Source organism: Atractosteus spatula, chromosome 8, assembly GCF_055471065.1.
Source record: "Atractosteus spatula isolate fAtrSpa1 chromosome 8, fAtrSpa1.hap1, whole genome shotgun sequence".
NCBI lineage: Eukaryota > Metazoa > Chordata > Actinopteri > Semionotiformes > Lepisosteidae > Atractosteus > Atractosteus spatula.
The window spans coordinates 51,256,949-51,271,342 of NC_142713.1; the positions used below are offsets into that span (position 1 = coordinate 51,256,949).

Genomic DNA, 14,394 nt, shown 5'->3' on the forward strand with positions numbered 1-14,394 from the left:
AATTTGTCATCATTTTCCAAAAGCACATTTTGATTGGCTTCCATCTCAACAAGCTCAAATGGCTATTTTTATTGGTAAAAAAAAAATAACATTCACTTTGAAACAGAGTTTCTCAATTGAGTCAAAAAAGAAAAGTGCATACTGCATATACCTTACTCCATCTTCTGACATCTCACTTAATGTACTATCATCAAATACAGAAAGTGGATCTCCATTAACAAAGAAGGCCTGCTGGGGCTTGCTGTGTCTGGCCCCTGTAATCACTTCCAGTTTGGACAGCTTTGGAATCCTTTCATTATCTACATCGTCCTCATCCTGATCGGAGGTCAGGTCAGGGCTAAAAGATCACAGATTTCACGTTAACCCTTGCTGTGATGTGTTGTGAAGACTTTGAGTACGGTACACTTTCAATCACTTTCAATATATTACTATTTCTTGTAGCCAATTCTTAAGCGATCTTTATGTGATTGTGTGACAAATACATATGGCTTGATGTATTTCTGTTGCATAGTGATTAATGGCTCACATCTACATGTAGTATCCAACAAAAGGCTAATAAAATAGTTGTTCCTTTCATAAGAACTGTCTAAAGTCATGGTTGGTCTATTTGTAAAGACAGAAATAGACAATATGTTCATATACAGGAAACCTGACTCTTACCCCCTTATTGATGAAATCTTCTGTCTAACACCTCTTGTGACTTTAAATGGTTTTTGGTCCTCTTTTTTAAAACTGTTCCTTTTTTCAGAGTCATGCTGTGTTTTAGATTTTTGGTTGGATTCACATTTTTCTGTTTCTGTTTGTCTGTGGGGTCTCTCTAAATCTTGCAGTTCAGCTGAGATTTGACTTCCTCCAAATGCCTTCTTTTCTCTGGAAACCTGAAAACACAGGGAAAGATTTTACAAATGACCCAGGGATTCAAACAAGCTCCTGTTTATTAACATACTGTAATGAACATAACCCTGTTATTTTCAAATAAACCAATAGAGCATAAAATAAATATAATGTGAACATTAATTACAAAGAAGAAATCTCAATGGTAGTCAGTCTACAACAAAACTTCTAAAATATTTTATTTTCTAAAAGTTCAAACTATAAAAAAAAGAATCAGGTAGAAAAAAAAGAACAGGTGATTCCTCAATGGCAGAAGACTCAAAAGAAAGATTTCAAAGTTAGGCACAAACAGGTATATGAACAGTAAAAACATTCAAAGCAGTCAGTGCTTTGTAGAGATGATGGATGATGGTTTACATATAAAAAAAAAGAGTAACTTGAATTAATAAATACACCACGAAAGTTAAGTAGTGATTGTTCGTAGAACATATCTCAACTGAAGTGTGAAGGAAAGGCCCAATTATTTTTTACAAAAGCATATAATTGAATAGCTCATGCACATTTTTCAGAATGTAAGCCAAATAATCTCATTGGGATATACAATGCCTGGCAATGAACTAAGGACAGGAACAAAATAAAGGATAAAAGCCACAGAGGACAGACCTAAGCATGGTAAATATTGGAGGTAAGGATTCCAGAGGAAATGAAGGAAATGAGAAACCCTTCTGAAAAATGATGGGATTCACATACAGTAGAAAGTGTTGCCAAAAACTAAACAGAAATTTCCCCAAATAAAAATGAAGAAAGGAATGAATTCCATTCTCCTAATCAGAATGGCTTGTTCTGTCAAAAGGCAACAAAAAGCTCATAAAAGAAACACAAATAAGCGCAAGAGCAGGATCAGTGGAGTGACAATCTAAAAAGCTGCCTAATTCTAAATGACAAATAGAAGGTTTAGAAGAATAAGTAAAAAGCGGGCAAAAAGTTTTTCATTTTGTTTTTGCCCTGTGTTCTCCAGTCAGTAAAATGGCCCCTTCATGCACAAGCAGCTGAAGTATGCCATGGCACGTGTGGACAGACTATGAGAATGGGTTTCAGAATCCTCTACCTCTTTCTGCAGCTGCGCTTTTTCTTTCTCCAAAGCCAGGAATACAACCTTCAGCATCCCTACCTCATTCTTAAACCTCTGCATATCTTCCTCAAGCTCTTCATCTGAAGGGCGTTTAGAAGCTGCACACTGAGAGGAAGTATGGATGGGCTCATGATTGTCCTCGGTTAGTTCGAGGTGCTTAATGTCAACACCAGTAGATTTTTCACTTTTTTCACTGATGCTTGCTCTGGGTGTCATACTGTGGGAACGACCTGCTTTTTCATTTGAGTTCCTACTTTCATCAGGGTTTAAATCTGAATTTCCTCCTCCACTGTTTCCAGAATCTGAGTCTAGGTCTGTGTCATAGCCTTCTATATAGTTCTCCGCCTTGTGTTCAGGAGAAGGTGTTTTATTTTCACGTTTGAAAATGTTGTCATAATCAACATTATGCTCAGTGTTTTCAGGACTTGGGCTGTCATTTCTGATTCTGTTTCCATTACTGTTTGATGGTTCATATGGTTGCGTTCTGCCCTTTAGCTGTGCCTGCTGTTTTTCTTCTGGTTCAGTAACAGAGTCATCCAAACCAGACTCCCGCTGCTCTGGGATAGGTTGCAAAACTCCACTCTGAGCTGTAGGCACGAAGTGCACAATCTCTTCATCACTGGATTCTTCTTCAGAAATGTCTTTTGGCTCTGCTTTGTCGTCTCCACTTTTTGACGCTGTATGAGTAGATTCTCCACTTTGTTTTAGAGCAATTTCTCCAAACTTTTCCTTTAACTCAGCAGCTACATTCTTGTAATGGGATTTTACTTCTCTTTTTTCCTTTTCTACCCATATTTGTTCATATCGTGCTTCCCATGGCACCTCAGAGCTGTCCTCAGCTGTACATAGTCTATCATCACTCTCCTGATCTTCTTCTTGAATTACTTGAATGTCAGACTCCACAGGACCAATGTGGTAAGGATTACTTAATTCTAACTCTGTGGTATCTGGCAGAACTTTGTCCTTTGGCAGCATGAGTAGACACAGAGAAGAATAGTTAAAAACAGCAAACAGCACCAGTCTAAAAAGCAGAGCAATTTTTCTTATAACAAGTAAGCAAGACATAGATATCAGAGACCGAGAATAACAGCTTATAATTCAAGTGAAAAAATCTGATTTGTAAATGGTAATCTGAACATTCTTGACACTATTGATGAAAACAAATCAGTATCATTCCAATTAACCAATATGCTGATTCGTGAAAGGCTTACAAGAGCTCTTGTACTTAGTGCTCATTAGTGGCCTTTTAAAATATGCAATTACAGGTTTGATAAAAGCCGATCATTATAATATTAAATACTTTTTTGTCAGAGAATATGAGAATAAGATTTGTTTTAGTGGTTTACCATCCCATGAAATGTTTGCGCAGGCAAGATATTGTACTTCACATTGCGATATAAAATAAACTGTACGCTGTAAATGTCACATGAACTTCACTCAACGAGGGAAGCTCAGCAGTTTGAATTCAAACTCAATTCTTTTTATTCACTTCGTCTATCGCTCCCAAGGTATGAACTTAACTATATTTAGGTTAGAAATGAATCTTGCTACAATTATAAAAGGTATCATAAATCCAATGTTTTTATTTTTGGCCAATGCAGAGTTAAATCAGTTTGAAAATTGTGTTTCATCTTTCATCAAAATTAACAGTGTGTCTGTGCTTTGCATTCTTGTGCTTTCTCAACGCCATGTTCTGTTTTTGCTGCTTGTTTACTGTAGTTTGCTGAATCATGTATTAAAAACACTATTAAAACGTTTCCTTTCACAAGCTCATTTAAACATCTGTAAAAGGAAATCATGTATTAATACCGTTGTGAATAATAAAACACACTATATGAAAGAATTAAAGGTGTCCTTGTCCGTGAGGGTGACATTTGCATTAAATGTAGATACACACCTGATGGTTAAAAAGTGAAACATTTGCTTTTCCTGAAAAGAACCAATTGTGTAGCAGGACGTAATCTAATGAGTTGTAGCGCAGATGCAAATAATGTTATAATAAAGTTCCATAGAAAAATATCAATGTTCAATAAACAAACTACAGTCTGTAGTTTAGTACAATCTGTATAAAAACAGGTATGGTATTTTCGCTTTTATTCTCTAATGTTTGAATGTTTGGCACCAGACCATGGCATTTTAAATAATTTGGAGATCCTGACAAGTAAGGTATTTAATATTTTTGTAATATGTTTCTTTAAGTTGTTTAAGATATATAATAATACAACTGCAGGCAAAATATCAAATACATAAGCAATTTTAACACTTAATTATGCATTGAAAAAATAACACAGATGTGCCCCTTTATCAGTAAAATGTGATGAGATTAGGTATATAACAGTGATTAAAATGTTATTTCTACACTGATCACCAAGAAGTGATTTTGTTGCATTTGTAAATGTGTCTACATTTGAGAGCCTCACTCTAAACAGTTAACTTTATACTTTTAGTCACTTAGACCGCAAACTTAAAGGCATTTTGGACACAATCCTCAAAATCACCTGTTTACTTGGAAACAGCCTCAGTAAATCTCGATTGTTTTAGAGCAGACAAAAGAAGCTAAAATGCAGAGCCTGCACAACGACCCACCTCATTCAAACCCCCCTCAGGTTCAGAACTGCTTTCACTTTGTTCCTCCTCTGGGGACAGGAGTGTGTCTTTGGACCGTGCTGTGTCTGATTGGAATAAATTTACAAAACAAATTGGCATCGTACATGAAAAGAAATATGCATGATATAACTTATTTTGTACTTAAAAATTAATAGTTCAACAGTTTAACTACCAGTTTTTATGATAACCCATGATTTTGATAGTAAGTCATGTTTTAAGTCATGCAAACTTTTTCATTTCATAAGGATTTCATTTCCGGCTACTTTGATGACTAGATCTGTATAATATCTTATTGTACATATTCACAAATGACAGTAAACTACATCAAAGTGCAGTTTTAATTTACTTTGCTCAGATGAGGCCTTCTCTTCTGCTGCAGTTGGCTGATGTTTTCCAGACTTCTCTGGACTAGAAACAGAAGCATCACTTTCTGAATCCCAGTCTGATTCTAAAAAAAGGATGCATTTCTTAGGTTCTGATCAAAAACAAGTTCATAACTGTGATTTCCTTAATGATTCAAATTGTTAATAACACAGGCATATGTTTATTACATGTTTTTTTCCAACTACAACAATTTTATTGGACAGAGAGATATTTAAATTATTTAAGTAAGTCTACTCATGTCAGATATACAATACACCAGATATCCACAGCATCCCAGCCCCACACAGCTTTTCACAGCTTGGTTTTGGTTTATATTGCATATTTAACAACTTTTTAAAACATTGCCCTCTTTTTATAAATCAGAAGCACAATATTTAATATTTTAAGCAATAAGCATATCAAAGCTTTAGATTAAATCATACCTCTAAATATATCTATAAAACTATAATAATATGTAAATGTATATATCACCATGATGTACTTAATCATCCACTATACCTGCAAATGATGTTTGTTTTCAATTATTTAGTAGCTACCAATGTAATGCAGTAAAACTATAGCGGTTTTCTGTAAAGATTATTAACCATACTGATTCTCTTAAACCTGACATCTTACGGGGGAGCTCTTTCTAATTTGTACAGTGTCTTGCAGAGGTACTAATGCCCTTACTTTCTTCATGGACTTTCTGTCAGATGTTCCATTTTGCTGTATTAAAGAAATTGTGTGTGTATACATTTTAATATTTTTAATCAAAACTAGAATGCTCAAACTGAATGTTTTATGGGTCAAAAAAAAAGTAAAATGTCAGCAAACACTGCAAGGCCAAATCAAATGCAAAAATGTGCTGATTGCATAATAATTCACCCCACTAAGTCACTGCTTGCTGGAAAGCACCTTTGGAAGCAATTACAGTGAGTCTTTTTGGATAAGACTTTGTCAACTTTTTACATTAGGATGGTGCATGTTTCCCTCATTATTCTTCTTTACAAACCTGCTTAGGCTATCTCAAGGTTGCTGGGAATAACTGATGGGACAGCTATATTAATTTAATCATTTCAAAAGGATTAATACTTTTGCAAGATACAGTACTGTGTATACAGTATATAAACACTTTCTAAATATGGAATCAAAGATGATAATTTTTTAGCATTATCACATAAAAAGTTGCAGCCAAGACATTTAATATAGCCTTACTTTATATCTAAATGTATTAATACTGTACACTATATACTGTATATAGGAAAGCAAGCAATGAAGCCAAAAGGACTACTTAAGGCTAGGCTGCTATTTTTGACAAGAAGCAATAAGAAATGTGATATGGTGATGTGAAATGAACTCACGGCTTCTTAAAACTGAGCCTGCAGGAACGCAAACGGGTTCTCCTGTGGGTTTTCACATCAAAGAAAAGGAGATTGGAAAAAAAAGACAATGTGTTTCCTTAACCTGCGCAGTGGCTGATGAGCTCATAATTCCACTGTAACTGATCAGTTTAATATACTCATTCCTGCTGAAGAACATTCGGTGTTAAGTTTACCTTCTTCACCTCCGCCTTTCACCGGCAACATCTTCCTGGTCCGTGGCTGCGGCTGAGGTGTGGACCGTGAAGGCAGGGACCTTGGACTTGGCAGAGGGGCAGAGAGAGAGGCAGGGGGCCTCTCTTCCTGAGCTGGCGTCTGCTGTGGGGTAGACCCCTCAGGCTCAAAAACCTTCCCCTGCAATGTCGAAAGGACAGGCGCGGGAAGACTGGCCCTTTTTTCTTCTTGCTTTGGTGAAGTCACCTTACCACTGCCAGTTAAATTTCTACTTGTAGCACTGACAGAGTCCCAGTCTGAATCACCTGAACAAAGATAAAAACCATTAAGAACATGAATCACCAATAATAAAGCCAAGGCCAAAAGTTTACAAAATTTCTATACTGCAAAGAAAAGTCAAACTGGTACCAATTAATAATTTAATTGGCACTGTGCATCAATGACTAGGTACATGGGTCATAATAAAAACCAACAAAACAGCTTGTAACATTGATATTTTTGTTCAAGAGTAAAGATATAACTTTTATTATCTGCTAAGGGTGTGCAAACATTTACCCACAAATTATAAAAGGTAAGCATGTTTATGGTGTAATTAGTTTTGTTATCTTTTTTATTTTAATTGATTCATAATGTTTTCAACACTTATCAACACTTTATTTTAAATTAATCTACATGTAAGAGTCGCTAACTGGTTCCTGAGTCCCACAAAAACGTATTCCAATAATTTACACAATATTATATTAGAATAGTATAGTCATTAAAATAAGTACAATACATACAGTATTAGATGATAATTAATATCTATTTAGACACAGCTATCATAATAGAAATCGTCATATAGTTGACATTTTGCAATAAAGTATTTACTATAAGGTATAGTATAAATATCAAGATAAAACTTTTCTTTATGCTTAAAAAACATTATTAATTATTCATTAATAATTATAAAATGTATTTGAAAATAATTATTTAATATTGCAAAAATGGTAGTGTATGGAAAACTGTGCATAAATTTACGTGATTTATTGTAGCGAATATTCAAAAAAGTATTATTTGTAAACAAGAGATGAGTGTACCTCTAACACAGAAAGATGTAATTGCAGAAAAGAAAATATATTTTTTTAAATAGTTGGTTTTCTTTTTGCATTCAACTTGGTCTCTGAAAACCAGTCCCTGAATATTAATTTAGTAGATCTTATGCAAAAACCTACTTTTAATAGATTTTAAGATGCAGGCTTTTAATTTCAGGGCATATACTGTACAAGAAACACTTCGCCGTAATAAAACAACATAGTGAGATATTGTTGTGGTTCTGCTGACCTTTATGCATTTTCGATAGTTTCTACATAGTAAAACAAAACTGAATTATAAGCTAATTTCCAACAGATTTCCAACTGCATTTTCAAGTATTTCTGTTTCTATAAACACTCTAAGCAAAATAATCAATAAATAGAGTAATAATTAAAAAAAAACACGCTATATGCAATCCTCTGTTCAAAACATTAATTTTTCCATCTCTCCATGCTCATCCTTTAATACTACAAACCAGATTATACATCTACATATACTGTATCTATTCTTAATTATGTTTTATCATATAATGCAATTTTCTTATTTAATCACATTGATATTTTTTATAATGAATATGTGTAAATTGCAACAGGAAGACAGGGAGCAAAATGTTCAAGAAAATTGTATTACAAAGAAATCAGCTACCTTCAAGATCATCCACATCTCCCAAGCCAAGTTCTTTCATTAAATCTGTAAAACAGGTAAATCAAATCATGACACTTACAGTACATCTGGGAAAATACTTTAAGCTTGTTATCTTAAATTCTTGTTATTGTCATGGATACTGTCACCTTAGTAACACCTTGATCTCAAACAGATTCCCAAGATTCTCTCACCCCAACATTCTATGTCTTTAAGTGAGTTTAAAAACTGAACTGTCTGCTCTGAGCGATAAATATGACTCCTGGGATTCTCATAAAATCAGAGATGACCCTTCAGTATGGGGCTGTGTTGGCTGAGATGTAATAAATAACAAGTGACTTGAAAGGGGACAGGTTGGAGAACACTGTCTACACTTGTTCATTCTACCGGGTGTGGTATTGGGGTTCACAGTTCCAAGAAAGACATGAAAAATTCAAATTCAGCACATGTATCAAAAATTTGGCCATTCTGATTTAAAACAGGATCCAGAGCGATAGCTTCAGGGCAGCAGAGCACCAAAGACAACACAAGTTTTAAAAGGTGGACTCGAACACTTAAGTCAGACAGTAATGTCTGGATTATGTAGAGTTCTTATGAATAGGAAGCATATTTAAATATTTTTCTAGCATGTATAGGTTACTGTATTGCATTACCATGGTTTTCATTCCTTTAAAAAAATGCCACTGGATACTTCAAACTTTGTCACTCAGAACTGTAACTACCTATACCCTCAAGTTTTTAATATTGTAAATGATCAAAATAATAAAGTCACCAAGCACATACAATAAAAACAAACTTTTCTGTGGCACTGACTGTGAAAACAGAAAATTAACAGACATTTGTAAACACGTTCATATCTTGGTACTTAATGATACTCATTTTACTGTTTTACTGTTTTTTACTTCTAGTTTTTATATTATACATTCAGATTCATATATACTGTATATCCAATATGCAGTATATACAGTATATATATATGATTAAATCAACCTATTCTTTATTAGATGCAGGAGTTAAAGCCCAGGTGTAACAAAAAGGTGCACATATGTTTTGGTGTTGCTCTAGGTGCACATTTTAATTCTGAAGTATTTTTGTTTTTACGGCACATATATCTTTAAATCTGGTGTATCCGTCTTGCCCAGGTAAATAGCCAGTAGCAAAATAAATTTTATTTGAAATGTCATCACCTGCTTATTGTTCACCATGAAAATGATATAGTACCTAGCAAAAGTAACAAACTGCACAGAAAAAAATCCTAAAAAGAGAAACTTATTCATTTTCCAACGTCCCCTGAAGTATTCTTTAAGAATGCCTTTTATGTCTTCAGAGTTTGTGGAAGAATACTACATTTCCTTTTTTACTGAGTAAACAGGGCTTCTGGATGGCTCAAGTGGTGAAGGCTTTCGCCCAAATGCAGATGGGGCTTTATGATCCATGCATCATATCTTATCATTAATCAACTGCTATCAACATGCTCCAGAAATTTGCTAAAATCAGTTTAGCACAACCGCTGGAAGAGTTGGGATTAGTCAGCCAGGTTTGGTGACAAGTAGTACCCTCCACAGTTCATTCATATTCATACTATCAGTGATAGATGTGCCTCTCCTTCAATCTGTTCTGCACTTCCTGTGACATGTGAAAAGATGACTGACCTGGAGGTGGGAGGGGCAGAAAAATCTGTCTACACTTCCTCATTCTCCCACATGTACGGTTGCTGAGTTTGTAGCTAAGACTTGAAAATGCTTTTGGTGTTTCCAAATCGGGTGGGTATATAAAAAGTACTATTTGGAATAGAAAATGTCAACAAAAAGAGTAAAAAAAAATACAATACCTGTTTTCTCTACATGCATTGCTGGGCTGGATGATGCAGATACTGGCAGAGTTTTCAATGCCTAAGGAAAAATCAAAACAACATTTTTACACCTATCAGGCTTGGAAAGGTTTAAAATGTTGAAAAGACAATTGAAATTACCTTCTTTTCCAAATTGATATCTTCTGCACCTGAAATACAGTAACATGTAAACAAAACAAACAAGAAAATATCATACAGTTAATGCAGTTACTGCAGAGGATCCCTGTACATTTACCAAAATCACATGCCAGCTCTTTCTCAAGAAGGCCTTACACCTCATGCAGAGTAACTTTGGTTAATGGGTTATGAATGACACATAAAGCAAAACCATTCAACCCAAATGACAACACTAGTTAACACACTAGACTATATTAGTAATGAAGGTGAGTATGCAATGAGCTTCTGTATGCCCCTCACTCCTGTATATGGTGGACTATGGCCAGTCTTCTTGAATGACAGTCATGCCATTTTCAAGTGCTGAAGTGCAGAGTTAATGGCTAAAATTAACATCCATACCCAGTCCCCTTGGGCCACCAGGCCTGCCTATACTCCTTGAATCCTCTAGTTTAGCCATCCTATAGTTTCTTGATCCTCTTAAGAAAGAAGGAACGTAAAACAGTTCTATGGAAGGAATTTAATATAAATTCAGTTTCAAAATGTAATTTACCTTAAAAACATTGCTGTTTTTTCATTAGGCAAAGAAAACTAACTCATCGTAAATGAACAATGTTCCCTTTTCCCATTTAGTTTTAAATGTTGAGGTATTTAAACCAAAAAGAATTGATCATTCTGCATCATTTAACTTACAATCTTGTAATAACTTCTTAGTTACAATAATATATCATTGTTAAAGAATTAAGTAGTGAAGTAAATGCTATTGAGTATTCAATGTGAAAAATACAAATACTTACCATGGCCATATACCTATTTCATAAAGCATGAAATGGAATAACAGGTGATTTAAAGCATAAAACAAGAGCAATATTAAAACACTGTATAATCTATATTCTTATTTATTTTAATTCACATGGCATTTCAGATTTTTTAAAAATTACCTTCATTGGCTTCCTCTGAAATACTGTGCATTACTGTTTGTGCCTTAACAGCAGAATTTGTGGATCCATTCTGAAACTTTCTTGGACTGTCAGAAGCAGACTATTTGAAGAAAAAAATGTTAATAACAGACAAATATAAACCTAGATTACAATTCATGCTTCATAACAACTGAGACTACCTACTTACCTCAGAGTCCCAGGGAGAGTCCTCTTCCTCAGCTGGCTCCAGACCCAACTCAGACAATAAATCTGGTATAAAATTAGTTATATTTAAATTTTTAACAAGATATTGAAATCAACAAGGTAGATTAATTTATTTTATCTCCTTAAAAGTTCAGTTATACTACATGCTTTTAGATGTTTTACACCAGGGATCTCCTATTCTGATCCTGGATAGCCTTAATTCATATGGCTTTTTAGGTCACCAATAAATCACAAATTTCACAAGTTTTGATCACACGTTTTATTATGATTAATGTTTAAACACCTTTTGGACCCCTATCTTAAATTCTAATAATGGGAATAATTGTTGTATTTTTTCCCCAAAACAGTGAATTAATAATTCAAAGAGGACAGGAAATGTAAGACAGGAATTCCATCTCTTTGAATGTAATAGTAATATGAATGTAATAGAACATATATATTTTGTTGATTTTATCAGTCATATTTATGTACTGTATCAATTAGGTATTTGTTTACCTCTTTTGACATGTTTTGAAGTGGCTTTGCTTTCCGGCAGCATCACATCACCTACACTGCCAGATCCTTTCTTTAAACTAGGCAGGTTTTCTAGAACCTCAGCATCTGCTTCCTCTTCACCCTCTTCTCCGTCCTCATCCTCATCCGTTGAATAGTCTTCCTATTACAACCAAAATATAGTCAAATGGGATTTCCATTCTCAAGATGATCATAGAGATTTAACTAAGGAACATATTCTAACTTTAGATTTGCACAATAAAAAGCATTTCATCAAAGTGTTCTGAATGTATGGAACAAACCACCTAGATACCTCTAGATACTGAATCAGTGGGAATTTCGAATGAGATCATTCAATAATCCAAAACAGGTCTTCTGATGCAATAGCCAGGTCTAAGGTTAATAATGATTTCTGCATTTGTGCAGTGCTTTTCGTATTAGTCTCAATTCACTCACCACTGATGCATCACGCTCAGGTAGTTCATTAGGTATCAGCAGACCCTCTTGCATAGCACATCAGGTGGATAAATGGTAAATAACTTTAGCAATCAAATTAAGGGTGGAATTTAGGAAGGCCAAACTCTGTGCAATCCCAAAGTGGATTTAGTATCTGGGTTTAGATTTCTATCTGAAGGATGACACACACAATATTAAAGTGTCTCCCATCAACATACAGGGGCAGTGGGTTAGAAATTCTGGTCCAGAGAAAAGAGAACCACCAGCACTACTTAAAGCAACAATATGGATTTCCTTTGGTCTCCTTTCCATTGTATCACTGTACCGATCAGGTCCAACCTTCCTTAGTTATTTAAGAGATAATGAGACCAGGCTACATACAGTAGGCTCAAATCTTCTACATGTATTAATACCCCAGGTTTGATCTCTGTTAAAATGTATATATAGATGTATTATTCTGACCTTCATATCTTCCTCCAACATCTGCTTTGGTTCTTTTTCAAGATAAGTTACCATGAGATAAGCTGATCCAGCATCCTGGTGGTGACTTGAGTGTTCTTCAACACAATCAACACTCCATTCAGACTGCCCATCCATATCTAGATCAGCAGGGTGGACCAAATTGGTGCCCCCTGCTTTACAGCCCTGTTCTGAGTAACTATCATTCACATTTTTGACTCTTTGAAAAGCTGTGTCTTTTACACCTTTATGATGTTCTACATCATCCCAGGCTATTGGTTCTGAATCCAGGTCTTCATCAGAATGCTTTCCTATCTGCTTGTCCATTTTCTGCCCACTTTCATCTCTGCTACTATGTGATACAGTGCTCTTGTTATTATTGTTCTTCTGCTTGGCTTGATCAGAGTCCCAAGAATCTTCTTCACTTTCAGATAAATCTTTATTTTCAAGAATTACACTCTTGTTCATGTTAACTCCTGTCTTTTGATGACCATCAGATTTAGCAGACCCTGCATTCGGAACTTTGCTTTTAGATCTTTGATTTTTGTCAAAATTTACTTCAGCTTTATTAACCTTAACAGGTATATTGAGAATTCTATGATCTACATTCTGGATTTCACCCTCTTCTTCCTCTTTGATATTCTTTTCATCATCAATGCATTCCAAATGGTCCTGTATTGTACTGTCTCTGTCTTTTAACTTATCATCATAATCATTTGTGACATCAAATGCAGCCTCATAGTGACCGACTATTAATGACACAGGAACATCATTTGGATGTTTTATTGCATTCAATTTATCTTTAGGCAGTACTTGCTCGTCCATCGAAGCTCCTTCCTCAGAATCCCAGGAATCATCTAAAGACTTGCCATTTCCTTTGCTTGGTTGAAAATGTTTCCTTGATTTACTTACTGCTGAAGAATCACTTTCTGCAATACCCCTATTGACAGAAAGCTTTTCAGAATCAAGGTTTTCTTCTTCTGAGCCATCTCTTGACAGAATGACTGAAACAGTTTTTGCTGCTTCAATATCTATATGTGCTGAAACCATTCTTTCCTCTGTGGTTTCACTGTTATCCAAAACTGCATCTTTGTCTTCATTTGCTGCAGAATTATTACTTTTTTCCTCATCTGGTATATAGTTTTGACAAGTCACAACCTGTCCAACAATTTCTTCTGTTCTCTCTTTAAGAAACTCTTTGACTTCAACAGATGAATGTATTCTGTTAGCATCATTACCAACATCAGCTTCAGCACTTTTAACATCATCTCCTCTACAATTACACTGTTTATCCATTTCTTCATCTCCTGCTATGGCTGCGATGCACACACTTGCTACAGCATCTTCCAGATGCTCTTCCTCCTCTTCTTCTTCCTCCTCCTCCTCCCCTTCTTCTTCTTCCTCCTCCTCCTCCTCCTCCTCTTCTTCTTCTTCTTCTTCCTCCTCCTCCTCCTCCCCTTCTTCTTCTTCTTCTTCCTCCTCCTCCTCCTCCCCTTCTTCTTCTTCTTCTTCCTCCTCCTCCTCCCCATCATCGTCGTCGTCTTCACCTTCAACTTCCTCAGAAATGTCTTGATCTGAGTTCTCACTGACATTATCTTCTTGGTGGTGACTGCTTTTCTGGCTCGTTGTGGCATATCCTACACTTTCTTCAAGAATAGCCTCATTATGGTTCTC

At 35.2% G+C, this 14,394-nt stretch overlaps 1 protein-coding gene across 2 annotated transcripts in view; it reads right to left on the reverse strand.

The window, feature by feature from the left end:
* The window catches only part of LOC148829783 (alanine and arginine rich domain containing protein), a 47,119-nt gene that overhangs the window by 20,336 nt on the left and 12,389 nt on the right, over positions 1-14,394 (reverse strand). Inside the window, exons 13-27 of one of the 2 annotated variants that reach the window (XM_088922890.1) lie at positions 12,724-14,393; positions 11,809-11,968; positions 11,297-11,358; positions 11,110-11,209; positions 10,571-10,675; positions 10,175-10,203; positions 10,034-10,094; positions 8,206-8,250; positions 6,492-6,794; positions 6,298-6,339; positions 4,920-5,021; positions 4,553-4,638; positions 2,006-2,929; positions 661-878; positions 152-337 (exon numbers count right to left, since the gene is read on the reverse strand). In XM_088922890.1, the coding sequence (XP_088779016.1) occupies positions 152-337; positions 661-878; positions 2,006-2,929; positions 4,553-4,638; positions 4,920-5,021; positions 6,298-6,339; positions 6,492-6,794; positions 8,206-8,250; positions 10,034-10,094; positions 10,175-10,203; positions 10,571-10,675; positions 11,110-11,209; positions 11,297-11,358; positions 11,809-11,968; positions 12,724-14,393 (4,093 nt within the window). The remainder of the gene's footprint in view (positions 1-151; positions 338-660; positions 879-2,005; positions 2,930-4,552; positions 4,639-4,919; positions 5,022-6,297; positions 6,340-6,491; positions 6,795-8,205; positions 8,251-10,033; positions 10,095-10,174; positions 10,204-10,570; positions 10,676-11,109; positions 11,210-11,296; positions 11,359-11,808; positions 11,969-12,723; position 14,394) is intronic. The other variant, XM_088922889.1, reaches the window with a different exon arrangement.